The sequence below is a fragment of the Monodon monoceros genome, unplaced genomic scaffold, assembly GCF_005190385.1.
Source record: "Monodon monoceros isolate NGI ecotype Baffin Bay Population unplaced genomic scaffold, NGI_Narwhal_1 Super_Scaffold_18, whole genome shotgun sequence".
NCBI lineage: Eukaryota > Metazoa > Chordata > Mammalia > Artiodactyla > Monodontidae > Monodon > Monodon monoceros.
The window spans coordinates 77,556,266-77,584,083 of NW_021703774.1; the positions used below are offsets into that span (position 1 = coordinate 77,556,266).

The 27,818-nt window shown below is 38.0% G+C and overlaps 1 protein-coding gene across 1 annotated transcript in view; it reads left to right on the forward strand.

The window, feature by feature from the left end:
- Positions 1 to 27,818, forward strand: part of SPAG17 (sperm associated antigen 17) — a 219,386-nt gene that overhangs the window by 155,996 nt on the left and 35,572 nt on the right. Inside the window, 5 exon segments of the mRNA XM_029230280.1 lie at positions 14,712 to 14,900; positions 16,775 to 16,920; positions 17,025 to 17,155; positions 18,934 to 19,061; positions 27,382 to 27,564. Coding sequence (XP_029086113.1) covers positions 14,712 to 14,900; positions 16,775 to 16,920; positions 17,025 to 17,155; positions 18,934 to 19,061; positions 27,382 to 27,564 — 777 coding nt within the window.

Here is a 27,818-nt window from a genome sequence, read left to right on the forward strand (position 1 = left end):
GAAGGAACACAAGTGCCATGGTGTCACATCTAAGGTCATAGGATACTGAGAGCTCGAAGCTAGAAGATGATGGACAAAGACCTCAGTGACAAATGTTTGTTTCTGTGAAAGCTGTTGAAGCCAGTTTATCCCTCCCATCTCTCCCGCTAATGTTATCCTACCCCCTCTTTACCCTATGCAGATCCTTGTGTAGCAAGGAAGGTGCTGAAAGTGAGAGATGACTGTGAAATGTTGCAGTTGGAGAAGGGGATGCTTTTTTTCCTGTATAGCATTCAGAATATCCAATTTTTTAGGCAGCATCCATATGCCGGTATCATATGTCCTACCAGATATGATGAGACTCTCCTAAGATGCTGTGATGAGGCCTTATTTTTATCATGGCCCCAGACTCTAATCGTTACAACTATGGGGGCAAAGGAATTTTAGCACCAATGACAGTTACCCCTGAACGAAGAGATGTAACAGAAGAGAGATCCAACTTGGAGACCTTCAGTGCCTGACACTATTGTATAGCCGCTTGTTTGCCCAATCTCCTGAAACACAGACTAAGGAAGGATCAACCTTGATTGCTCCTTATTGAGAAACACACCTATCTTAGTTCCCAACTGGAAAAAAAAACCCTAAGTAAGTTTAGCTGCACCTATTTTGTAATTCTGTGCTTTTATAGAATTGAAAGCTGGCATTCAAAAATACCTTCTGCCTGTCCTCTGTTGGACTTGGCACATTTGTCATTTATTTCCTCACTCACCAGCATGAGAACATTGGGCAGTGTGATGAGGGAGGCCGGATTTTAGGCAACGTATGAAAGGGAGAGTAGAGCTTGATATTGGTCACTATTGTACCTTGACAGCACTAGAAAGATTATTCAAAACATCAAAAAGGAGTTAGGTGTAACAATTGTTATCTTCTATGATTATAATGTGCCACAAGTGGGGGTGGGGACATCCACCCAGCTGGAGGATTTCAAGAAGACAAGATGACAAATAATGGGTCTGTTATCTCCCATGGGAAATCTTTCTCTATCCCTGGGTTTAGGAACTAAAACCATTTTCCCTAGACCAGAAGACCTACTGTCTTTCTGGGGAAAGGTGTGTCTGTGTATGTGTGTGTGTGCTAGACTAAGCTTTTGACTACTCTTCTATACCAGTCTGATCCTGACTCCTTTGGGGGAAGATAGAGAAACGTAAGAAGCATTCTTAGGAATACTAGTGAAAAGGACTTTAAAAGTCCTTGTCTTTATCAGTACTACCACAAACAAACATCATAATGAAGGGCGCCTTGTCCTCTACTCAGTGTGTGAACTCAGTTGAAAGAGGCAAATTTATAGTAAATTCTGAGCAGTATAGGTATGTAAAACCATGAGAATTTTATTTGCTAACATACATACATACATACATATATGAGTCATTGCTATATTTTTCATGTTGAGTCTCTATGCTTCAGCACAGCTGTTTCTCCAGATTAACCTCCTGGAAGGCAGAGCATCTCCTTTTTATAGGTTTTCTTTTTGGCTCTTCTATATGGTTCCTTCACCTATGGTATGTCTTAATTGTGGAAGTTATAGGCCATCTTTTTCTGTCCAGAGCAGCTTTCAGTAAATTACAGTCAATCTGACAGTTTGGATCCATTTTGATGAGGACCTGTGGAGGCTGGGAAAATTGAAAATTTAACCAGCCACCAGTGCCTACTCTAAAATGTGCCTGAAACCACAGAGAAGCCTCAGAACTCATCAAGGTCCAGTGGAGTTCTCTGGGCCTAGGGAATGGTGAAGAGTCAATATGAGAAACTTCCAGAAGGGTGGAGTAAGGACTTCTGAAAATCTACTCTCCCTAAAAACAACTAGAAACCTGGAAGTATTGTCAAAATCAACTTTTTCAGAAGTCTAGAAATTAACCAAAGGATTAAAATATTCTGAGGATTGTTTATTTAAAGACAAAAAAAAAAAAAGACTGAATCTTGGGAAGAACAGCAAGAATTGTGGTGATTTCATTTGCCATATTCCCCTCCCCTCCCCCAGCTCCATGGTAGCCTTGAAAATCAACACTCTCACATGCAAAATAGCAGTGAAAGCCAGCAAGCCAGCAGCCACTGAAAGAAGAAGAAAAGATTTAGAGCTCCACAAAATATTGTCAGTGTTTGAGCTGTCTGGCCGTTCCCTGGAAACACCCACTCACAGGGGTTGTCTTTATTTGATCCGACTCTGAGCTCACTCCCTAAAAACAGCCTTTTCCCCAAACAGAGGTAATTATTTAACATTATAGCCATCGAAGTGGCAATAACAAACAAGAGGCTGAACAAAAGAGTTTAAAGGAAAAGACGGGGAATGAGAAGTCCACAGAGGGCTTTGAAAAGCTCTGACGTATTCCCTGGAATCTGGAAAGCCATACTCAAGTGCAGGGCTGGGTGTATGCCCATAAAAGAAAGCCCTGATCTTTCACTCTTGCTGATCAAGAGGCTCTGCACAAGCAGGGAGTGAAACTAAGGAGGAATTACAAAGCTAAGGTGGAATTACAAACTTCCTGCTAGAGCATTGAAAAAATACGTCAATATGCAAACAGAGCCCTCAGCAGAAGCTGAAAGACATATTAGTGTAAAGTACTTAAGAAAATATCTGCCCAGTTATGAGCAGACCTCTAAGCAACCAAGCAAACATGTTAGGCCCACTCGACAATAAATACAAACTTTAAAAAAATAGTTCAGGGAAATCACTGAATAAACAGCAACAACAACAAAGCAACAATAACAAGCCCTGGGGAAACGATCTAATTTCCAAAGTTGTACATTATACTACTTGAAATGTCCAGTTTTCAACAAAAAATTATGAGACATGGGGGGAAAAAGGTAAATTATGACCCATAAACAGGGATGGGGAAGGAGGAAGCAATCAATAGAAACTACCCCTGAGGAAACCCAGACTTTGCACTTAAATAGACAAAGAAATTTAAGTCAGATGTTATGTTTAAAAAACTGAGAGAAACCTTGCGTAAAGACCTAAAGCAAAGTATGAGAATGGTTTTTCGTCAAGTATAGAATATCAATACATAGAAATTATTTTTTGTAAAAAAAGAACCACATAGAAATTCTGGAGTTGGAAAGCATAATAACTGTAATGAAAAATTTACTAATGAGGCTCAACATCAAATTTTAGCTGCCAGAGGAAATAATCAGCAAACTTGAAAATAGGTCAGTTGAGATTAACCAATCTGAGGAAGAGAGAGAAAAAAAAAATGAAGAAAAATGAACAGAGCCTCAGAGACCTGTGGGACACCATAAGGCATACTAACACATGCATAATGAGAGTCTGAGAAGGAAAAGAGAGAAGGGCAGAAATATTATTTGAAGAAATAATGGCTTAAAACTTCCCAAATTTGATAAAAACTGTCTATACATGCAAGAATCTCGACGAACTTCAAGTAGGATAAATTCAGAGAGATCCACACCTAAACACATCATAATCAAACTGTCAAAGATGAAGAGAGAATCTTGAAAGTAATGAGAAGAGACTCATCAAATATGAGGGATCTCCAATAAGATTAATAGCTGATTTCTCATCAGAAACTATGGAGTCTAGAAGGCAGTGAGATGACATATTCAAAATGCTTAAAGAAAAAGATCATCAACAAAAACTCATTCAGTAAAATTATCCTTCTAAAATGAAAAAATCAAGATAGTTCCAGAAAAACAAAAACTGAGAGAATTCATTACTCTTAGACATCCCCTACAAGAAAATCTAAAGGGAATCCTTCAGGCTGAAATGAAAGAACATTGCACAGTAACTCAAATACACACAAATAAATAAAGAGCAATGTTAAAGGTAACTACATAGGTAAATATAAAAGACAGTATAGATGTATTTTTGTGACTCTCTTTTCATTTGGATTTAAAAGGCAAATGCATAAAGCAATAATTATAAAAGTATATTTATGTGCTTATAATGTATAAAGATGAAATTTTTGACAATAATAACATAAAGGGCAGAGGAATAGAGCTATATGGAGCAAAGATTTTGTATAATATTGAAATTCTTAGTATCAATTTAATCTAGATAGTTATAAATTGAGATGTTTGTAATACCCAAGAAAAACTAAGAAAACAACTCAAAAATATATGTAAAAGAAACAAGGGAATTGAAGTGGCACACTTCAAAATATCTTTTTAAAACAAAAGAAAGCAGTAATGGATGAATAGAAGGGAAACCAGAGACATAAGACATATAGAAAACAAACAGAGACTTCCATTCATGCGATCATCATGTTGCAGCATTCTTCATCAAGCCATGTGGCTGAAAGGGTCTTGGTGCTCCGACCAGGCATCAGGCCTGAGCCTCTGAGGTGGGAGAGCTCAGGCCTGACACCGGACAGGCCTGAGCTCTCTGGACAGGATATTGGACCACCAGAGACCTCCCGGCCCCTTGTAATATCAATCAGTGAGAACTCTCCTAGAGATCTCCATCTCAATGCTAAGACACAGCTCCAACGACCAGCAAGCTCCAGTGCTGGACACCCCATGCCAAAAAACTAGCAAAACAGGAACACAACACCACTCATTATCAGAGAGGCTGCTTAAAGTCATAATAAGTTCACAGACACCACAAAACACAGCACTGGATGTGGTCCTGCACACCAGAAAGACAAGATCCAGTCTCAACCACCAGAACACAGGCACCAGTCCCTTCCACCAGGAAGCCTACACAACCACTGAACTGACCTTACCCACTGGGCGCAGACACCAATAACAACAGGAACTACAAACCTGCAGCCTGCAAAAAGGAGACCCCAAACACAGTAAGTTAAGCAAAATGAGAAGACAGAGAAATATGCAGCACATGAAGGAGCAAGGTAAAAACCCACCAGACCAAACAAATGAAGAGGAAATAGGCAGTCTACCTGAAAAAGAATTCAGAGTAATGATAGTAAAGATGATCCAAAATCTTGGAAATAGAATGGAGAAAATACAAGAAATGTTTAACAAGGACTTAGAAGAACTAAAGAGCAAACAAACAATGATTAACAACACAGTAAATGAAATTAGAAATTCTCTAGAAGAAATCAATAGCAGAATAACTGAGGCAGAAGAATGGATAAGTGACTTAGAAGATAAAATAGTGGAAATAACTACCACAGAACAGAATAAAGAAAAAGAATGAAAAGAATTGAGGACAGTCTCAGACACCTCTGAGACAACATTAAATGCACCAACATTCGAATTATAGGAGTCCCAGAAAAAGAAGAGAAAAAGAAAGGGACTGAGAAAATATCTGAAGAGATTAGTTGAAAACTTTCCTAATATGGGAAAGGAAATAGTCAATCAAGTCCAGGAAGTGCAGAGAGTCCCATACAGGATAACTCCAAGGAGAAACATGCCAAGACACATATTAATCAAACTATCAAAAATTAAATATAAAGAAAAAATGTTAAAAGCAGCAAGGGAAAAGCAATAAGTAACTTACAGGGGAATCCCCATAAGGTTAACAGCTGATCTTTCAGCAGAAACTCTGCAAACCAGAAGGGAGTGGCAGGACATATTTAAAGTGATAAAAGGGAAAGACCTACAACCAAGGTTACTCTACCCAGCAAGGATCTCATTCAGATTCAATGGAGAAATTAAAACCTTTACAGACAAGGAAAAGCTAAGAGAATTCAGCACCACTGAACCAGCTTTACAACAGACACTAAAGGAACTTCTCTAGGCAGGAAACACAAGAGAAGAGAAGAGCTACAAAAACAAACCCCAAACAATTAAGAAAATGGTAATAGGAACATACATATTGATAATTACCTTAAATGTAAATGGATTAAATGCTCCAACCAAAAGACACTGACTGGCTGAATGGATACAAAAACAAGACCCGTATATACGCTGTCTAAAGAGACCCCTTCGGACCTGAGGAAACACACAGATTGAAAGGGAGAGGATGGAAAAACATATTCCATGCAAATGGAAATCAAAAGAAAGGTGGAGTAGCAATTCTCATATCAGACAAAATAGACTTTAAAATACAGACTATTACAAGAGACAAAGAAGGACACTACATAATGATCAAGGGATCGATCCAAGAAGAAGATATAACAATTGTAAATATTTATACACCCAAACATACGAGCACTTCAGTACATGATGCAAATGCTAACAGCCATAAAAGGGGAATTCGACAGTAGCATAATCATAGTAGGAGACTTTAACATCCCACTTTCTCCAATGGACAGATCAACCAAAGTGAAAATAAATAAGGAAACACAAGCATTAAATGACACTTTAACCAAGATGGACTTAATTGATATTTATAGGACATTGTATCCAAAAACAGCAGAATACACTTTCTTCTCAAGAGCTCATGGACCATTCTCCAGAATAGATCATATCTTGGGTCACAAATCAAGCCTTGGTAAATTTAGGAAAATTGGATTCGTATCAAGTATCTTTTCCGACAACAACGCTATGAGACTAGATAACAGTTACAGGAAAAAAAAACTGTAAAAAAAATACAAACACATGGAGGCTACACAAAATAATCAGGAGATCACTGAAGAAATCAAAGACAAAATCAAGATTACCTAGAAACAAAGGACAATGAAAACATGACAACCCAAAACCTATGGGATGCAGCAAAAGCTGTTCTAAGAGGGAAGTTTATAGCAATACAATCCTACTGCAAGAAACAGGAAAAATCTCAAATGAACAACATAATCTTACACCTAAAGCAATTAGAGAAAGAAGAACAGAAAAACCCCAAAGTTAGCAGAAGAAAATAAGTCATAAAGATCAGATCAGAAATAAATGAAAAAGAAATGAAGGAAACGATAGCAAAGATCAATAAAACTAAAAGCTGGTTCTTTGAATAGATAAAGAAATTGATAAACCATTAGCCAGACTCATCAAGAAAAAAAGAGAGAAGACTCAAATCAACAGAATTAGAAATGTAAAAGAAGTAACAACTGACACTGCAGAAATACAAAGGATCACGAGAGATTACTACAAGCAACTATATGCCAATAAAATGGACAACCTGGAAGAAATGGACAAATTTTTAGAAAAGCACAGCCTTCCGAGACTGAATCTGGAAGAAATAGAAAATATATACAGAACAATCACAAGTGCTGAAATTGAAACTGTGATTTGTGGCACATATATACAATGGAATATTACTCAGCCATAAAAAGAAACGAAATTGAGTTATTTGTAGTAAGGTGGATGGACTTAGAGTCTGTCATACAGAGTGAAGTAAGTCAGAAAGACAAAAACAAATACCGTATGCTAACACATATATATGGAATCTAAAAAATGTAATAATAAAAATAATGGTCATGAAGAACCTAGAGGCCAGACGGGAATAAAGACACAGACCTACTAGAGAATGGACTTGAGGATATGGGGAGGGGGAAGGGTAAGCTGTGACAAAGTGAGAGAGTGGCATGGACATATATACACTACCAAACGTAAAATAGATAGCTAGTAGGAAGCAACCGCATAGCACAGGGAGATCAGCTCGGTGCTTTGTGACCACCTAGAGGGGTGGGATAGGGAGGATGGGAGGGAGGGAGATGCAAGAGGGAAGAAATATGGGGACATATGTATATGTATAACTGATTCACTTTGTTATAAAGCACAAACTAATACACCATTGTAAAGCAATTATATTCCAATAAAGATGTTTTTAAAAAAAGAAAATATTCCAACAAACAAAAGCCCAGGACCAGATGGCTTCACAGGCGAATGCTATCAAATATTTTGAGAAGAGCTAACACCTATCCTTCTCAAACTCTTCCAAAATATAGCAGAGGGAGGAACACTCCCAAATTCATTATACGAGGCCACCATCACCCTGATACCAAAACCAGACAGAGATGTCACAATTAAAGAAAACTACAGCCAATATCACTGGTGAACATAGATGCAAAAATCCTGAACAAAATACTAGCAAAGAAAAGCCAACAGCACATTAAAAGGATCGTACACATGATCAAGTGGGGTTTATCCCAGGAATGCAAGGGTTCTTCAATATATGCAAATCAATCAATGTGATAAACCATATTAACAAATTGAAGGAGAAAACCCATATGACCATCTCAATAGATGCAGAAAAAGCTTTCAACAAAATCCAAGATCCACTTATGATAAAAACTCTCCAGAAACTAGGCATTGAGGGAACTTACCTCAACATAATAAAGGCCATACATGACAAACCCACAGCCAACATTGTTCTCAATGTTGAAAAATTGAAACGTTTTCCATTAAGATCAGAAACAAGACAAGGTTGCCTACTCTCACCACTGTTATTCAACATAGTTCTGGAAGTTTTAGCCACAGCAATCAGAGAAGAAAAAGAAATAAAAAGAATCCAAATTGGAAATGAAGAAGTAAAATTGTCACTGTTTGGAGATGACATGATACTATACATAGAGCATCCTAAAGGTGCTACCAGAAAACTACTAGAGCTAATCAATGAATTTGGTAAAGTAGCAGGATACAAAATTAATGCACAGAAACCTCTTGCATTCCTATATACTAATGATGAAAAATCTGAAAGAGAAATTAAGGTAACACTCCTATTTACCATTGCAACAAAAAGAATAAAATACCTAGGAATAAACCTACTTGAGACAAAAGACCTGTATGCAGAAAACTATAAGACACTGATGAAAGAAATTAAAGATGATACAAACAGACGGAGAGATATACCATGTTCTTGGATTGGAAGAATCAACATTGTGAAAATGACTATACTACCCAAAGCAATCTACCGAGTCAATGTAATCCCTATCAAACTATCAATTGCATTTTTCACAGAACTAGAACAAAAAATTTGACAATCTGTATGGAAACACAAAAGACCTCGAATAGCCAAAGCAATCTTGAGAAAGAAATACGGAGCTGGAGGAATCAAGCTTCCTGACTTCAGACTATACTACAAAGCTACAGTAGCCAAGACAGTATGGTACTAGCACTAAAACAGAAATATAAATCAATGGACAGGATAGAAAGCCCAGAGATAAACCCATTCACATATGGTCACCTTATCTTTGATAAAAGAGGCATGAATATACAATGGAGAAAAGACAGCCTCTTCAATAAGTGGTGCTGGGAAAACTGGACAGCTACATGTAAAAGAAAGAAATTGGAAGGCTCCCTAACACCATACACAAAAATAAACTCAAAATGGATTAAAAACCTAAATGTGGGCTTCCCTGGTGGCGCAGTGGTTGAGAGTCCTCCTGCTGATGCAGGGGACACAGGTTCATGCCCCGGTCCGGGAAGATCCCACATGCCGCCGAGTGGCTGGGCCCGTGAGCCATGGCCACTGAGCCTCCGCGTCCGGAGCCTGTGCTCTGCAATGGGAGAGCCCACAACAGTGAGAGGCCCACATACCAAAAAAAAAAAAAACCTAAATATAAGGCCAGACACTATAAAACTCTTAGAGGAAAACATAGGCAGAACACTCTGTAACATAAATCACAGCAAGATCCTTTTTGACCCACCTCCTTGTGTAATGGAAATAAAATAAAAAATAAACAAATGGGACCTAATGAAGCTTAAAAGCTTTGCACAGCAAAGGAAACCATAAACGAGATGAAAAGACAACCCTCAGAATGGGAGAAAATATTTGCAAATGAAGCAACTGACAAAGGATTAATCTCCAAAATATTCAAGCAGCTCATACAGCTCAATATCAAATAAACTAACAACCCAATCCAAAAGTGGGTGGAAGACCTAAATAGACATTTCTCCAAAGAAGATATACAGATTGCCAACAAACATATGAAAGGATGCTCAACATCACTAATCATTAGAGAAATGCAAATCAAAACCACAATGAGGTATCACCTCACACAGGTCAGAATGGCCATTATCAAAATATCTACAAAGAATAAATGCTGCAGAGGGTGTGGAGAAAAGGGAAGCCTCTTGCACTGTTGGTGGGAATGTAAATTGATACAGCTACTATGGAGAACAGCATGTAGGTTCCTTTAAAAACTAAAAATAGAACTCCCATATGACCCAGCCTTCCCACTACAGGGCATATACCCTGAGAAAACCATAATTCAAAAAGAGTCATGTACCACAATGTTCATTGCAGCTCTATTTACAATAGCCAGGACTTGGAAGCAAGCTAAGTGTCCATTGACAGATGAATGGATGAAGAAGATGTGGCGTATATATTACAATGGACTATTATTCAGTCATAAAAAGAAATGAAATTGAGTTATTTGTAGTGAAATGGATGGACCTAGAGTCTTTCATACAGAGTGAAGTAAGTCAGAAGGAGAAAACAAATACCATATGCTAACACATATACATGGAATCTAAAAAAAAAAAGAATGGTTCTGATGAACCCAGTGGCAGGACAGGAATATAGACACAGACGTAGAGAATGGACTTGAGTGGACGGGGTGGGGGAAGGGTAAGCTGGGACGAAGTGATAGAATGGTATTGACATATATACATTACCAAATGTAAAATAGCTAGTGGAAAGCAGCCACATAGCACAGGGAGATCAGCTCAGTGTTTTGTGGCCACCTAGAGGGGTGGGATAGGGAGGATGGGAGGGAGATGCAAGAGGGAGAGGATATGGGGATATATGTATACGTATAGCTGATTCACTTTGTTATACAGCAGCAACTAACACAACAATGTAAAGCCATCATACCATAATCAAGATGTTAAAAAAAAAAAAGAAAACAAATAGAAATTTGGAAGATTCAAATCTGACCTAATCAGTAATGACATTAAATATAAATGGATTAAACAACCCAATCAAAATGCAGATATTGGAAGAATGGATTACAAAGCATGATGCAATTGTATGCTGTCAACAAGAGATACACTTTATGGTGAAAGACACAAATAGGTTGAAAGTAGAAGGATAAAAAATATATACCTGCAATAAGTAATTGAAAGGGAACTTGAGTGGCTATACAAATATCAGACAAAATAGACTTTACAACAAAATATTACAAGAAACAAAGGGGGTATGTTATAATAATAAACAGATTACTCCATCAAGAAGACGGCAACTACAAACATATTATACACTAACAACAGAGCCCAAAACACATGCGTATTTCCAGAGTTGTGCACTATACAAATTAACATGTCCAGTTAAATAGTAAAAATTGGCATATTTAAAAGGAGAAATAGACAATTCAACAATATTTGGAGACATTAGTACCTCACTTGGAGTAATGGATAAAAGAATAGATAAGATCAAGAGAATAATAAGACTTAATCAGCAGAATAAACCATGCAGACCACCTAGACATGTATAGAACACTCCACTCAGTAATAGAATACATTATGCTCAAGTGTAAATGGAACATTGTCCAGGAAAGACCATGTGTTACACCACAAAACAAGTCTCAATAGATTAAAAAGGATTGAAATCATACAAAATATGTTCTCCTACCACAACAGAATGAAATAACACATAATGGAATCAATAACAAAAGGAAGTTTGGGAAATGCACAAATATGTGAAAAATAACACAAAGAATAAATCACAGGGAAATTTAAAAATACTTTGAAATGACTAAAAATGACTAAAAATAAAATTAACATACCAAAACTTAATTGAAGCAGCAAAAGCTATATATATATAGTTTTAAATGTCTATATATATACACATATATATATCTTTAAATCTCTCTCTCTCTATTATATATATATATGTAGCTTTAAATGTCAAAATGCCCATATTAAAAATGAAGATCTTGAATCAATAACCTAACTTTCCACCCTAAGAAACTAGAAAAAAGAAGGCAAACTAAACCCAAAGCAAGCATATGGAAGTAAATAGTAAAGATTAGAGTAGAAATAAATGAAAAAATAGAGAAAAATCAGCAAAACCAGAAGTTGGTTCTCTGATAAATGTTTAGCTGGACTTACAGGGAGAGATAGACAGACACAGAAGGAGAAAGAAGGGGTGGGGAGAGAGAAGACTCAAATTACTAAAATTAGAAATGAAAGAGAAGACATTACTACCAACCTTACAGAAATATAAAACATTATAAAGAAATACTGTGAACAATTATACATCAACAAATTAGATATAGATAAAATAGATTTCTGGAAAGGCACAAACTGCCTAACGTAACTCGAGAAAAAATAAAATATCAGAATAGACCTAAAACAAGTAAAGAGATTGAATTAATAATTTTAAAAATTGCAGACAGCAAAGCCCAGGCCCAGATGGCTTCACTGGTAAATTATACCAAACATCTATGGAAGAATTAACACTGAACAGTCTTTCACAAACTCTTCCAAAATATTGAAGAGACAGACAGTAATAAGCGTTAGTGGGGATGTGAAGAAATGTAAAACCCTCATTAATTGCTAATGAGAATGTATAATGGTGCAGTCACTTTGGAAAACAGTTTGGCAGTTCCGCCAAAAATTAAAAATAGAGTTCTCATACAACCCAGCAGTTCTACTCCTGGGTAGATATCCAAGGGAAATTAAACATATATCCACACAAAACTTATACACAGATGTTGATTGCAGCATTTTTAATAATAACAAGACTGTGAAAACAACTCCAACGTCCATCAACTCATGAATAAACAAAATTTGATATATCCATACAATGGAATATTATTCATCCATAAAACAGAATGAAGTTTTTTTAGATTTTATTGATTTTAATTCAATTTTTATTTTATATTTTAACTTTAATTTTCTATTGGAGTATAGTTGATTTAAAATATTGTGTTAGTTTCAGGTGTACAGCAAGGTGAATACATATACATATATTCTTTCTTTCTCAGATTCTTTTCCCATATAGGTTATTACAGAATATTGAGTAGAGTTCCCTGTGCTATACAGTGGGTCCTTGTTTATTATGTTTTATATATATATTAGTGTGTATATATTAATCCCAAACTTCTAATTTATCCCTCCTCCAACCTTTCCCCTTTGATAACTGTAAGTTTGTTTTCAAAGTCTGTGAGTCTGTTTCTGTTTTGTTAGTAAGTTCATTTGTATCTTTTTTTTAGATTCCACATATAAATGATATTTGTCTTTCTCTGTCTGACTTACTTTACTTAGTATAACAATCTCCAAGTCCATGCATGTTGCTGCAAATGGCATTATTTCATTCTTTTTATGGCTGAGTAATATTCCATTGTGTATATGTACCACATCTTCTTTATCCATTCCTCAGTTGGTAGACATTTAGGTTGTTTCCATGTCTTGGCTGTTGTAAATAGTGCTGCAGTGAATATTGGGGTGCATGTATCTTTTTGAAGTATAGTTTTCTCCAGATATATGCCCAGGAATGGGATTGCTGGATCATATGGTAACTCTATTTTTAGCTTTTTAAGGAACCTCTATACTGTTCTCCATAGTGGTTGTACCAATTTACATTCCCACCAACAGTGTAGGAGGGTCCCCTTTTCTCCACACCATCTCCAGCATTTATTGTTTGTAGACTTTTGGCGATGGCCATTCTGACCTGTGTGAAATGATACCTCATTGTAGTTTTGATCTGTCTGCCACAAGCCAACCACTTCCAATGGCCCTCGCTGCACAGGCTGGGACACCTCTCCCCCCTCTGCCCCCACCATGGAAAGTTAAGTTTGAAGAGGGGGGAAGAGAGAAACACGGACGTGAAGAGGAAGATCCATCTGGAGCTGAGGAACTGAACCCTGGCAGCTGTTTGAGAACTTGTCCTGGACAATTGCAAATCAAATGATGGGAAAATTGAGGGCTTAATGGCTGAATTTGTGAACTTAGAGTTCCTCAGTTTAATAAATGTAGGCTTGATTTCAGTTTCAAATCTCCCCAAACTACCTAAATTGAAAAAGCTTGAGCTCAGTGACAGAATCTATGGAGGTCTGGATATGTTAGCAGAAAAACTTCCAAATCTCACACATCTAAACTCAGGTGAAAATAAACAGAATCAAGTATTGATACACGCTACAACATAGATGAATCTTGAAAACATTATGCTAAGTAAAAGAAGCCAGACAGAAGAGGCCACATGTCACGTGCTTCCATTTATATGAAATGTCTGAAATAGTCAAATCCATAGAGACAGCAGATCAATGGTTGTCAATGACAGGAGTGATGCAGAGTGACTGCTAATGGCATCAGGGTTTCTTTGGGGGGTGATGAAAATGTTATGGAGTTAGTGATAATGTTTGCACAAGTTTTTGAATATACAAAATCCACTGCATATACACTTTAAAATAGTGAATTTATGAGATGTGAATTACATCTCAAAAAAAGAGTCTATCTGAACCAGAAGTCATTACACAAAAGCTATTACTTAAGGACTGTGTCAGCCACCATAGGAATAACGATAAATAAAAGCTTCTAAAAGCATTTGTCCCATAGCTTTTACCCTCTTGGAGATGCTTCTTGCCGAAAAACATAAAAGGATTCTAGTTGTTTTGAATAGTGCCAAGTGTGTTTACTTAAGTTAAAATATGTTTTTAATATTTTATATTAAACATCTGAAATAAGGTACAAAGCAATTACTTGGAAGAAATATTAAAGTGAGTAGATAAAATGTGAGACACAGGAACAATTATATCCTAATCAGTTTGACTCCTTATTAAGTAGTCCTTCCCAAAACTTAAGTCTTCTCTTGTTTTCTTCCTGGAAACACAGTTTGTGTCTGGGTTCTATGAATAATTTTTTTCCTTAAATGATTTTATAAATCCCTCAAATCAAACAAGAAATTTTTAATAATATCTCTCTTCCTGTTACCCTTCCAGGTGTTACCTCCAAACACAGGCTGTCTTCATATTGATAGGGACTGTTCAGCTATATATTGCCATGAATCAAGCAGTGATATATACCATCCTTTTCAAAAACGTGAGCAGCTGAGAGCTAGCAGGTACATCATGAAGCACACATCAGAGGTTATCTGTGAGGTCATGGATCCCGAAGGAAACACCTTTCAGGTAAAGTGCATCATTATTATGGAGAGAGAGGCTATGGCTTTGCTTTTGAGATATTTCACACAAGAGAGCTCCCCGGCTGGGCTTCCCTGGTGGCGCAGTGGTTGAGAGTCCACCTGTCGACACGGGGGACATGGGTTCGTGTCCCGGTCCGGGAAGATCCCACATGCCGTGGAGCGGCTGGCGCCTGTGAGCCATGGCCGCTGAGCCTGCGCGTCTGGAGCCTGTGCTCCGCAGCGGGAGAGGCCACAACAGTGAGAGGCCCACGTACCGAAAAAAAAAAAAAGAGAGAGCTCCCCCTATAGCATTTTATCTTAGCTGCCTTGGGATTAGTTATCCACTAACTGCCAATACACTTTGGACAGCAGCAATGAATGTCAGTACCTTCAATTCTCAAGTGTACTTCATTAGGAGATAGCAAGTCCAACAATGAGGATGGTTGAAATGCTAAAGCCAAATAAGTAATTAGAACAAAAGGGAAAAAAGTTACTAACCATCTAAAAATAATGCCAACAAAGAAGAGTGATATAAATGCTCTGTATCTGGGTTCAAGTGAGAGAAAATACATGGGGCACCAGGCAAGTCTGCTTAACTAGGCAGAGAATCCAAAGTGAGAGCTATCAGTTAGTGTGAGGGTTCCAGTAGGGCTGAGGATGGGGTGTTGGGAAGCCTGGAGAGATGCTTAGCTATTCAGTGGTAGAGCTCCATCTTCTGTTTCTCTGTCCTTCCTCTTATCTCTAAGCTAGGCATTGGCAAACCATGGCCACTTGTTTGTATGGGCCCATGAGCTAAAAATGCAGAGTGACTGCATTTTACATTTTTAAATGGTTGGGGGAAATCAAAAGGAGAAGAATATTTCATGACACATAAAAATTAAAAGAAATTCAAATTTCAGTGTCACTATAAAGTTTTACTGCAACATAGCCACACTCATTTGTTTACATATTATCTCTGGCTGCTTTTGCATATAATGGCAGAGTTGAGTAGTTGCAACAGAAACTCTACAGCCAACAAACCCTAAAATATTTATTATCTGGCCCTTGACAAGAAGATGTTTGCCAGCCCCTTCTCTAGGCACTTTTTTTTTCACTCCTCACCCAGCGGTGGAATTTCATGTGTTGTCCGGCGGGTGGTGAAGTTACTTTTTAGATTTGGAACCATACCACAGAGTCCCCAACTTTGAGATGCAGACAAGCCCTGATCCAACTTAGTTTTTCTGTGCTAAGTCAGTGAAACTTCACAGCATGAGTTCAGGCTGCTAAGAGATTTCAGTGTGCAAGAAATTGAAATTGAAACCTAAAGCCCAAACCCTCTGAGTTGAAACATGCAAGCCAAACATTATTCTAGACATTGATGCTCTTCTTGGGCACTCCCTTCAGTGGCCTTTCAGCCTGACCACACCATAGCTAGACAGTAGTAATGGCTAGAACAATTCTTCTCATAGTGAGACTCAATCTATCTCCCTGTATATCCATGAGTCCTATTTCTGTGCTTAGAATCCATACTGTCACTCTTAATATTTCAAGACAACTGTCACATAAATAGCCTTCCCTCCATGTTTAAATTCCCAGTTCCCTGAACTTATCCTCAGAAGATAAGTGAGTCCCCTGCCATCCTAGACACCTTCCTCTGAATGTATTCAGGTTTGTCTTCCTGTTTGTTTTCACAGTCTAGGTGTGGTTTGTAAATGGAGATGTGCTACTAGGTTTTCACTTTTATTAATGCAATCTATACTTAGTGCACAATTCCTTACAAAGAAATATCCCTGATTTTCTGAGTAACCAAAAGATCACCTGCTTTCTCAAATGGGATCAAAAGAAATGTAAGTTTATGGCATTTTTCTTTTCTTTTAGTTGCTTATATACTATGTCCCTTAGGTCATGGCTGATGGTAGTGCATCAACTATCCTACCTGAAAACAATTTGGAAGATGATTTAAATGCAAAAGCTGAAGGCTATGACACATTATCATCCACTCACCTTCGTAAGAGTCATCTGCAAATCTATGGTGAGCACGTCCCCAGGTAATATGATAAAAATAACATCATGACTTTTATTTTCAATTCCAAGTTCAAGGAGCATTTTAGCTGAATATGTCAAGGGATTCGATTTTTATTTCTTCAAATAGGTTTTTTATTATCTATGCTGATGGATCAGGAGTGGAACTTCTTCGGGACAGTGACATAGAAGAATACCTCTCCTTGGCATACGGAGACTCAACTACCGTAGTTCTTCAAGAGCCAGTACAGGAACAGCCAGGTAGAGAATCCAGACTGGAACTCGTTGAGTCCCTTTACCAGCTCTCATCCTCCTTATCCAATCTACCCCCGTGTCGTCTCTACTTTTTTCCCTTTGCTCGCTTTTCAACTCTACTTTTCACCTGGCCATGTCAACCTATTTATAGTGATTTATGTTTGTACCACGCTTAATCTAAGCATCAACCTATATAAATTGTGTATGATCCCCCTCCTACTTATAAGCAGATTTGTATCTGCATTTATATCTGTTAGGTATGTTTAGTTATGTACCTAGGTTCCGATTTATGTGTTTGTTTCATCTTGGTAGGGAAAAACAAAAGTGAGTTATCTTTCATAAGTTCATTTTTTAGCATTTTGAATGTGTTGCCTTGGTGAATTTAGTACAACTAGAGGAGAAAGTACATTTCACGTGTCAGTTAGAAAATCAACCTGAAATATAGGATAAGTTACATATTATATTCATTGGGCATTTACATGTTTTCATCAATTTGAAAGAAATTAGTGTGTGATTAAAGGTTAGAGACATATATTGCACTAAGTAAGAGCCACTGCATATGTAACGTGTATTTAAACACAGGAAAAAAAAAACTTTCATGTTATCTGTGTACCAAAGCAATGTGCTCTATCTAGGTTTATGTGTGTGTTTCCTTTTTATCTTTTCTCTGGTTGGTGGGATATATTTTGTGCTCATTTATGAATATGCCTGCATCTATGTACAATTGTATCTTTGAATGTATCAATGTACATTGTGTGATGTTATAAATTTGCTCTTTCTGTGTGAATATGGGGAGTGGGGAGCTCTGACTGGTTGTGCAGTCTGTGTGTGGAACTATAAGAGAATAGGAATTCATCTCAAATTGCTTTGTTAGTTGTTTAACTAGCATCTACGTGAAAAACCACCATGTGCCAAACACTGGCTGGGTGTTAGGAATACAATGGTGAGCTAAGACCGCAATGGACCCTGCTTTCACAGAGCTTAGACTTTAATGAGAGAGATAGGCATTAAATGTATAGTCACGCAAATAAATGTATCATTATAAATTGGGAAAAGATCTATGAAGTAAAGGAATATGATTCTATGAGAACATCTAACAGAGGACCCTGACATAGTCTAGAAGGCTTCCCTGAAAACACTGGAGCCAAGAGCTACTGGATAAGTAGGCATTAATTAAAATAGGAGGAGGAGCTTTCTTGGAAGACAATACAAAGCAGGAAGCTTAAAGCTTTGGAGAATAGGGGAAAAAAGGCTAAAGTAGGCAAAGTACAGAAGGGAAAATAGCGCAAGTTGAGTCAGGGGTGAGGCCTCTGTTTTATCCCATAAGCAATGGGAAGTCAAAGAAGATTTTACATCATGGGCTAGCATAATCAGTCACCCTGACTGCGGAGGGGGGTTCATTCAGAGTAGATGTGGGCAGAAAAGTTAGTTGTCATTGTAGTCCAAAACAGGATGGCTCTGAGGGGAATAGTCTAAGCTAGGGTCACTGGAGGGGGAAGAGATAGATGAACTCAAGAAATGTTTAGTGGTAGAACTGACAGGGCTTGGATGTGGTTTCCGAAGGACAGTGAAGTGTCCATTAATACTTTCAGGTGATCTAAATCCAGCTGTTTTAGGTGTTACCATGACTGCGTCTCTCCTTTCTTGTTAGACTGTAAGGTCCTTAAGCATAGTCATTGTGTCTGGCTTCTCAAAAGTGTTTGTTCGATTTGGTGAATACCTATTGAATTTCTCAGAATATTTCTGAAAGAGAAATGATCCTCTGATACCTCTCTGTGAACCAGGTGCCCTGAGCATCACTGTCCTTCGCCCTTTCCATGAAGCTTCACCATGGCTAATGAAGAAAGAGTTAGATACAATTGTTCCTCCTAATCTCCAGTCAAGGACATGGGAGACATTTCCCTCGGTTGAGGTACAAATTTTTCTGCTATAAAGTAACTATATTTGCATATCCATCTATCTATGGACCAGAGTTCAGCTCTTCTCCTGTATATTCACATATTTTCCTTCTTTTGTAAATTGTTAATGGGCTCAAGGAGTTTTATATTTGTAGATTTTAGAGAAATATACCTGACTAGTTCATCTCAGTTTTATTTCTTTTAGCCTACATCGCAGGCTTGAACGTCTTCCTATAATATGAAAATATTCAGTTTGAGTAACCCATTACTGATACTTTGCAATACAGAAACCTTCCCTCTCCCAATATTTATTTGTTAGTTTTAACACACAATCTTGGGTCTTTCCCTTTCCCTTTAGTCTCAATTTATTAATGCACAAACTGAGTATGTAAGAATAATGTGAAATATTAAATACAGGGACCTGCAACTGCAATTTTAAAAAGTAAGCATTGTGATTGTGGCAGCTTAGAGAAAGGCCCACCTAAGGTTTTTTTAAAGAGTGAAAGAAAACATCTTGAGCAAGAATCATAAAGTCCTGCATCTTGCCAGATTTGCCATTTCATTTTTTTTACATATTTATTGGAGTATAATTGCTTTACAATGGTGTGTTAGTTTCTGCTTTATAACAAAGTAAATCAGCTATACATATACATATATCCCCATATCCCCTCCCTCTTGAGCCTCCCTCTTGAGCCTCCCTCCCACCCTCCCTATCCCACCCCTCTAGGTGGTCACAAAGCACAGAGCTGATCTCCTTATGGTATGCAGCTGTTTCCCACTAGCTATCTATTTTACATTTGGTAGTGTATATATGTCCATGCCACTCTCACTTCGTCCCAGCTTACCCTTCCCCCACCCCGACCTGTGTCCTCAAGTCCATTCTCTAGGTCTGCGTCTTTATTCCTGTCCTGCCACTAGGTTCATCAGAACCATTTTTCTTTTTTTAGATTCCATATATATGTGTTAGCATACGGTATTTGTTTTTCTCTTTCTGACTTACTTCACTCTGTATGACAGACTCTAAGTCCATCCATCTTGCTACAAATAACTCAATTTCATTTCTTTTTATTACTGAATAATAGTCTATTGTATATATATACCACATCTTCTTTATCCATTCATCTGTCAGTGGACATTTAGGTTGCTTCCAAGTCCTGGCTATTGTAAATAGAGCTGCAATGAACATTGTGGTACATGACTCTTTTTGAATTATGGTTTTCTCAGGGTATATGCCCAGTAGTGGGATTGCTCGGTCGTATGGGAGTTCTATTTTTAGTTTTTTAAGGAACCTACATGCTGTTCTCCATAGTAGCTGTATCAATTTACATTCCCACCAACAGTGCAAGAGGGTTCCCTTTTCTCCACACCCTCTGCAGCGTTTATTCTTTGTAGATATTTTGATAATGGCCATTCTGACCTGTGTGAGGTGATACCTCATTGTGGTTTTGATTTGCATTTCTCTAATGATTAGTGATGTTGAGCATCCTTTCATATGTTTGTTGGCAATCTGTGTATCTTCTTTGGAGAAATGTCTATTTAGGTCTTCCGCCCACTTTTGGACAAGGTTGTTAGTTTATTTGATATTGAGCTGCATGACCTGCTTGTATATTTTGAAGATTAATCCTTTGTCAGTTGCTTCGTTTGCAAATATTTTCTCCCATTCTGAGAGTTGTCTTTTCATCTTTTTTATGGTTTCCTTTGCTGTGCAAAAGTTTTTAAGTTCTTTAGGCCACATTTGTTTATTTTTATCTCCATTACTCAAGGAGGCGGATCAAAAAGGATCTTGCTGTGATTTATGTTACAGAGTGTTCTGCCTATGTTTTCCTCTAAGAGTTTTATAGTGTCTGGCCTTACATTTAGGTCTTTAATCCATTTTGAGTTTATTTTTGTGTATGGTGTTAGGGAGTTTTCTAATTTCATTCTTTTACATGTAGCTGTCCCGTTTTCCCAGCATCACTTATTGAAGAGAATGTCTTTACGCCATTGTATATTCTTGCCTCCTTTTTCATAGATTAGTTGACCATATGTGCATGGGTTTATCTCTAGGCTTTCTATCCTGTTCCATTGATCTATATTTCTGTTTTTGTGCCAGTACCATACTGTCTTGGTTACTGTAGTTTGTAGTATAGTCTGAATTCAGGAAGCCTGAGTTCTCCAGCTCTGTTTTTCTTTCTCAAGATTGCTTTGGCTATTCAGGGTCTTTTGTGTTTCCATACAAATTGTAAAATTTTTTGTTCTAGTTCTGTGAAAAATACCATTGGTAGTTTGATAGGGACTGCACTGAATCTGTAGATTGCTTTGGGTAGTATAGTCATTTTCACAGTGTTGATTCTTCCAATCCAAGAACATAGTATGTCTCCCCATCTGTTTGTATCCTCTTTGATTTCTTTCATCAGTGTCTTATGGTTTTCTGCATACAGGTCTTTTGTCTCCTTAGGTAGGTTTATTCCTAGATATTTTATCCATTTTGTTGCAATGGTAAATGGAAGTGTTTCCATAATTTCTGCTTCAGATTTTTTTTTTGCTAGTGTATAGGAATGTAAGAGATTTCTGTGCATTAATTTGTATCCTGCTACTTTACCAAATTCATTGATTAACACTAGTAGTTTTCTGTTACCATCTTTAGAATTCTCTATGTATAGTATCATGTCATCTGCAAATAGTGACAATTTTACTTCTTTTCTGATTTGGATTCCTTTTATTTCTTTTTCCTCTCTGATTGCTGTGGCTAAAACTTCCAAAACTATGTTGAATAACATTGATAAAAATGGGCACCAATGTCTTGTTCCTGATATTAGAGGAAATGGTTTCAGTTTTTCACCATTGAGAATGATGTTGGCTGTGGGTTTGTCAAATATGGCCTTTATTATGTTTAGGTAAGGTCCCACTACACCTACTTTCTGGAGGGTTTTTATCACAAATGAGTGTTGAATTTTGTTGAAAGCCTTTTCTGCATCTATTGAGACTATCAGGTGGTTTTTATCCTTCAATTTGTTAATATGCTTGCTGTATCACATTGATTGGTTTGCATTTATTGAGGGATCCTTGCATTCCTGGGATAAACCCCACTTGATCATCATGTATGATCCTTTTAATGTACTGCTGGATTCTGTTGCCTAGTATTTTGTTGAGGATTTTTGCATCTATTTTCATCAGTGATATTCACCTGTAGTTTTCTTTTTCTGTGACATCTTTGTCTGGTTTTGGTATCAGGGTGATGGTGGCCTCATAGAATGAGTTTGGGAGTGTTCCTCCCTCTGCTATATTTTGGAAGAGTTTGAGAAGGATAGGTGTTAGCTCTTCTCCAACTGTTTGATAAAATTCATCTGTGAAGCCATCTGATCTTGGGCTTTTGTTTGTTGGAAGATTTTTAATCACAGTTTCAATTTCAGTGCTGTGATTGGTCTGTTCATATTTTCTGTTTCTTCCGGGATCAGTCTTGGAAAGTTGTACTTTTCTCAGTATTTGTCCATTTCTTCCAGATTGTCCATTTTACTGGCATATAGTTGCTTGTTGTAGTCTCTCATGATACTTTGTATTTCTGTAGTGTCAGTTGTTACTTCTTCTTTTACATTTCTAATTCTATTGATTTGAGTCTTCTCCCTTTTTTGCTTGATGAATCTGGCTAATGGTTTATCAATTTTGTTTATCTTTTCAAAGAACCAGCTTTTAGTTTTATTGATCTTTGCTATTGTTTCCTTCTTTTCCATTTATTTCTGATCTTATCTTTATGATTTCTTTCCTTCTGCTAACTTTGAGGTTTTCTGTTCTTCCTTCTCTAATTGATTTAAGTGTATGGTCAGGTTGTTTATTTGAGATTTTTCTTGTTTCTTGAGGTAGGATTGTATTGCTGTAAACTTCCCTCTTAGAACAGCTTTTGCTGCATCCCATAGGTTTGGGGTCATCGTGTTTTCATTGTCATTTGTTTCTAGGCATAGTTTGATATCCTCTTTGATTTTTTCAGTGATCTCTTGGTTGTTTAGTAACATATTGTTTAGCCTCCATGTGTTTGTACTCTTTACAGTTTTTTCCTGTAATTGATATCTAGTCTCATAGCGTTGTGGTCAGAAAAGATACTTGATATGATTTCAATTTTCTTAAATTTACTGGGGCTTAATTTGTGACCCAAGATATGATCTATCCTGGAGAATGGTCCATGTGCACTTGAGAAGAAAGTGTATTCTGTTCGTGTTGGATGGATGTCCTATAAATATCAATTAAGTCCATCTGGTCTAATGTGTCATTTAAAGCTTGTGTTTCCTTATGTATTTTCATTTTGGATGATCTGTCCATTGGTGAAAGTGGGGTGTTAAATTCCCCTACTATGATTGTGTCACTGTCGATTTCCCCTATTATGGCTGTTAGCATTTGCCTTATGTATTGAGGTGCTCCTATGTTGGGTGCATAAATATTTATAATTGTCATATCTTCTTGGATTGATCCCTTGATCATTATGTAGTGTCCTTTGTCTCTTGTTAACAGTCTTTATTTTAAAGTCTATTTTGTCTGATATGAGAATTGCTACTTCACCTTTCTTTTGATTTCCATTTTCATGGAATATCTTTTTCCAACCCCTCACTTTCAGTCTGTATGTTTCCTCAGGTCTGAAGGGGTCTCTTGTAGGCAGCATATATACGGGTCTTATTTTTGTATCCATTCAGCCAGTCTGTGTCTTTTGGTTAGAGCATTTAATCCATTTGCATTTAAGGTAATTATCAATATGTATGTTCCCATTACCATTTTCTTAATTGTTTGGGGTTTGTTTTTGTAGGTCTTTTCCTTCTCTTGTTTTTCCTGCCTAGAGAAGTTTCTTTAGCATTTGTTGTAAATCTGGTTTGGTGGTGCTGAATTCTCTTAGCTTTTGCTTGTCTGTAAAGGTTTTAATTTCTCCATCGAATCTGAGTGAGACCCTTGCTGGGGAGAGTAATCTTGGTTGTAGGTTTTTCCCTTTCATCACTTTAAATATGTCCTGCCACTCCCTTCTGGCTTGCAGAGTTTTTGCTGAAAGGTCAGGTGTTAACCTTATGGGGATTCCCTTGTATGTTATTTGTTGTTTTTCCCTTGCTGCTTTTAATATTTTTTCTTTATATTTAATTTTTGATGGTTTGATTATATGTGTCTTGGCATGTTTATCCTTGGATTTATCCAGTATGGGAGTCTCTGCGCTTCCTGCACTTGATTGACTGTTTCCTTTCCCATATGAGGGAAGTTTTCAACTATAATCTCTTCAAATATTTTCTCAGTCCTTTTCTTTTTCTCTTCTTCTCGTACCCCTACAATTCGAATGTTGGTGCGTTTAATGTTGTCTCAGAGGTCTCTGATTCTGTCCTCAGTTCTTTTCATTCTTTTTTCTTTATTCTGCTCTGCGGCAGTTACTTCCACTATTCTATCTTCCAGGTCACTTATCCATTCTTCTGCCTCAGTTATTCTGCAATTGCTTCCTTCTAGAGTATTTTCAATTTCATTTATTGTGTTGTTCATCATTGTTTGTTTGCTCTTTAGTTCCTCTAGGTCCTTGTTAAACATTTCTTGTATTTTCTCCTTTGTATTTCTGAGATTTTGGATCATTTTTACTATCATTACTCTGAATTCTTTTTCCAGTAGACTGCCTATTTCCTCTTCATTTGTTTGTTCTGGTGGGTTTTTAGCTTGCTCCTTTTCTGCTGCATAGTTCTGTGTCTTCTCATTTTGTTTAACTTACTGTGTTTGGGGCCTCCTTTTCTCAGGCTGCAGGTTCCTAGTTCCCTTATTTCTGGTGTCTGCCCCTAGTGGGTGAGGTTGGTTCAGTGGGTTATGTAGGCTTCCTGGTGTGGGGGACCGTTGCCTGTGTTCTGGTGGTTGGGGCTGGAGCTTGCCCCTCTGGTGGACATTGCTGCATCCGGTGGTGTGTTTTGGAGTGTCTGTGAACTTAGTATGACTTTAAGCAGCCTCTCTGCTAATGTATGGGATTGTGTTCCTGTCTTGTTAGTTGTTTGTCATGGGGCGTTCAGCACTGGAGCTTGCTGGCTGCTGGGTGCAGCTGGGTCTTGGTGTTGAGATGGAGATCTTTGGGAGAGCTCTCACCAATTAATATTACATGGGATCGGGAGGTCTCTGGTGGTCTAACATCCTGGACTCGGCTCTCCCACCTCAGAGGCTCAGGCCCGACACCCAGCTGGAGCACAAAGACCCTGACAGCCACATGGCATGGAAGAAAAGGAAGAGAGAGAAAAAAAAAAGAGCAAACAGAATGCCAAAGGAAATGGTAACAACCAAACTAAGCAGACAAAATCACACAAAGAAACATACACAAACACACTTGCAAAAAGAAAAATAAATACAAACAGACAGAACCCCAAGACAAATGGTAAAAGCAAAACTAAACAGACAAAATCACACAAAGAAACACTCACACACACTCACAAAAAGAGAAACAAAAAAGTAAGAGATCAACTAAACCAATAAACAAACCCACAAATGAAAACAAACACTAAAAACTAAACTAAGATAAACATAAAACCAAAAACAAATCAAACACAGAAAGCAAACCCAAGTCCACAGTTTCCCCCAAAGTCCACCACCTTAATTTTGGGAGGACTCGTTGTCTATTCAGGTATTCCACAATTGCAGGGTTTACCAAGCTGATTACAGGGATTTAGTCTGCTGCTCCTGAGGCTGCACAGAGAGCTTTCCCTTCCTCTTCGTTGTTCGCACGGCTCCTGGGGTTCAGCTTTGGTTTTGGCCCCGCCCCTGCGTGTAGGCCGCCCTCGGTTATCTGTTCCCTGGCGGTTAAAGCAGCAGCTGATTAGGGCTCTCTTGCTCACTCAGGCCGGGGAGAGCGAAGGGTACGGTAGTCACAATTGAGATGCCGGGAGTGCTTGCGGCAACAGAGGCTGGCGTGACATTGCAACAGCCTGAGGCATGCTGTGTGTTCTCCCGCGTTCGTTGGCCCTGGTGTGTTGCACAGGCTCCCAGCAGGGTGTGAGTAGTGACCTGCGCTTGCCCACAGGACCCTATATTTCAGTTTGGTGCCTATAAGCAACATGGTGAATGAAGATGACCTGAATTCTAGTCTTGGCTCTATCAATTATTAATGTGGGATTTGGGAAAAGTCACACTGCATGTCTTAACTCCTTATCTGAAAAATGAAAAGACCACCCCAAATGGTTTACTAAAACTATCTCCAAGTTGAAAATACTGCACTGTGAGAAATAATATACCACACCTGAGATTAACGAAGGAAGTTCATTCTCTTCCTCCATAGCTCCTATAGCTATGACCTTCTATGCCCAGTGGAGTGGCCACCCAGGCAAGCCTCTGAGTACCTATCACTGACGAGGCATTTGGCACTGAAGAACAATTTATTTTATTTTATTTTATTTTTTTCATAAATGCTGGAGAGTGAGTGGAGAAAAGGGAACCCAACCCTCCTGCCCTGTTGGTGAGAATGTAAATTGATACAGCCACTCTGGAGAGCAGTATGGAGGTTTCTTAAAAAACTAAAAAAAGAACTACCATATGACCCAGCAATCCCACTACTGGGCATATACCCTGAGAAAACCATAATTCAAAAAGATACATGTACCACAATGTTCATTGCAGCACTATTTTCAATAGCCAGGACATGGAAGCAACCTAAATGTCCATCAACAGATGAATGGATAAAGAGATATGGCACATATATACAATGGAATATTACTCAGCTGTAAAAAGGAATGAAATTGAAGAGCAATTTAAAATGAAACACATCAAAGCACACCACTCCTGAAAATCAATTACAAGGAGAACATAGAGATGTTAACCTACTCAAGGCACATGTTTCTGCCCAAGAGATCCCGGGAAGATTCTAGTGGCATGCTTAATCTAGAATGAGCTCAAAGACCTCCCAGATCTATGGGATGATTTCTCTCTCAAAGGATCTCTCCAGGTCAAAATGAACATGGAACCAAAAAGTTAAAAGATTGTTAATTCCAAGTGTCTTAGGCTCCCTGTGGATTTTAAGGAATAGTTGCATGCATTTGGCATAACCGAGGCTGCTGCTGCCTCACCATGGCAACAGCATGGCTTAGCATTCCCCTAAATGCTATCCAGTGGGACATCAGGCAACAGGATTTTTAAATATCCTTATTCTTGGTAACATATTTAAAGAGGAAAACCTGCCCAGTTCTGTTCCCAATTTCCCTTATATTTGCAAACCTTTTTGAGAGCAGGGATATATTTTTTCACTGTGGTATTCCCTAACGAGTGGTTCCTAGCATAGCGTGTCTACATAATAAGTACTCGGTGGAAAAAACAATTCTAACGGTAAAATATTCTCATTTGTTTGGTGGTTGTTTTGCTTTGTTTCATTAATAGAAAAAAACTCCAGGACCTCCATTTGGCACTCAGATTTGGAAGGGCCTCGACGTTGGGTCCAAACAGTTAGTGAGCGCCCCAGCCCCTATACGGAAGAGCCCCAGTGTGCTACAGATACGCCAGTTCATCCAGCACGAGGTCATAAAGAATGAGGTGAAATTGAAACTGCAGATTTCCCTGAAGGTAATGGAATTCTGGTAACCTGACCCAAAAGAATCAGGAACAGAGCAATCATTCTTCTTGGTTTCCTGAGGAACCTGAAATTATGTAATTCTGCCAATATTTATCTAATGCAACACATAAATGTCAATCTTCTAGAGGGTAGGAGGTGGAAAAGGCAGAAAATGCTTAATGGTTCCCATAAGGTATAGGAAGTATTGAGGCCCCAAAGACATTGAAGATAAGTAGCTTTTATATGTGATTGCAATATCGTCCTC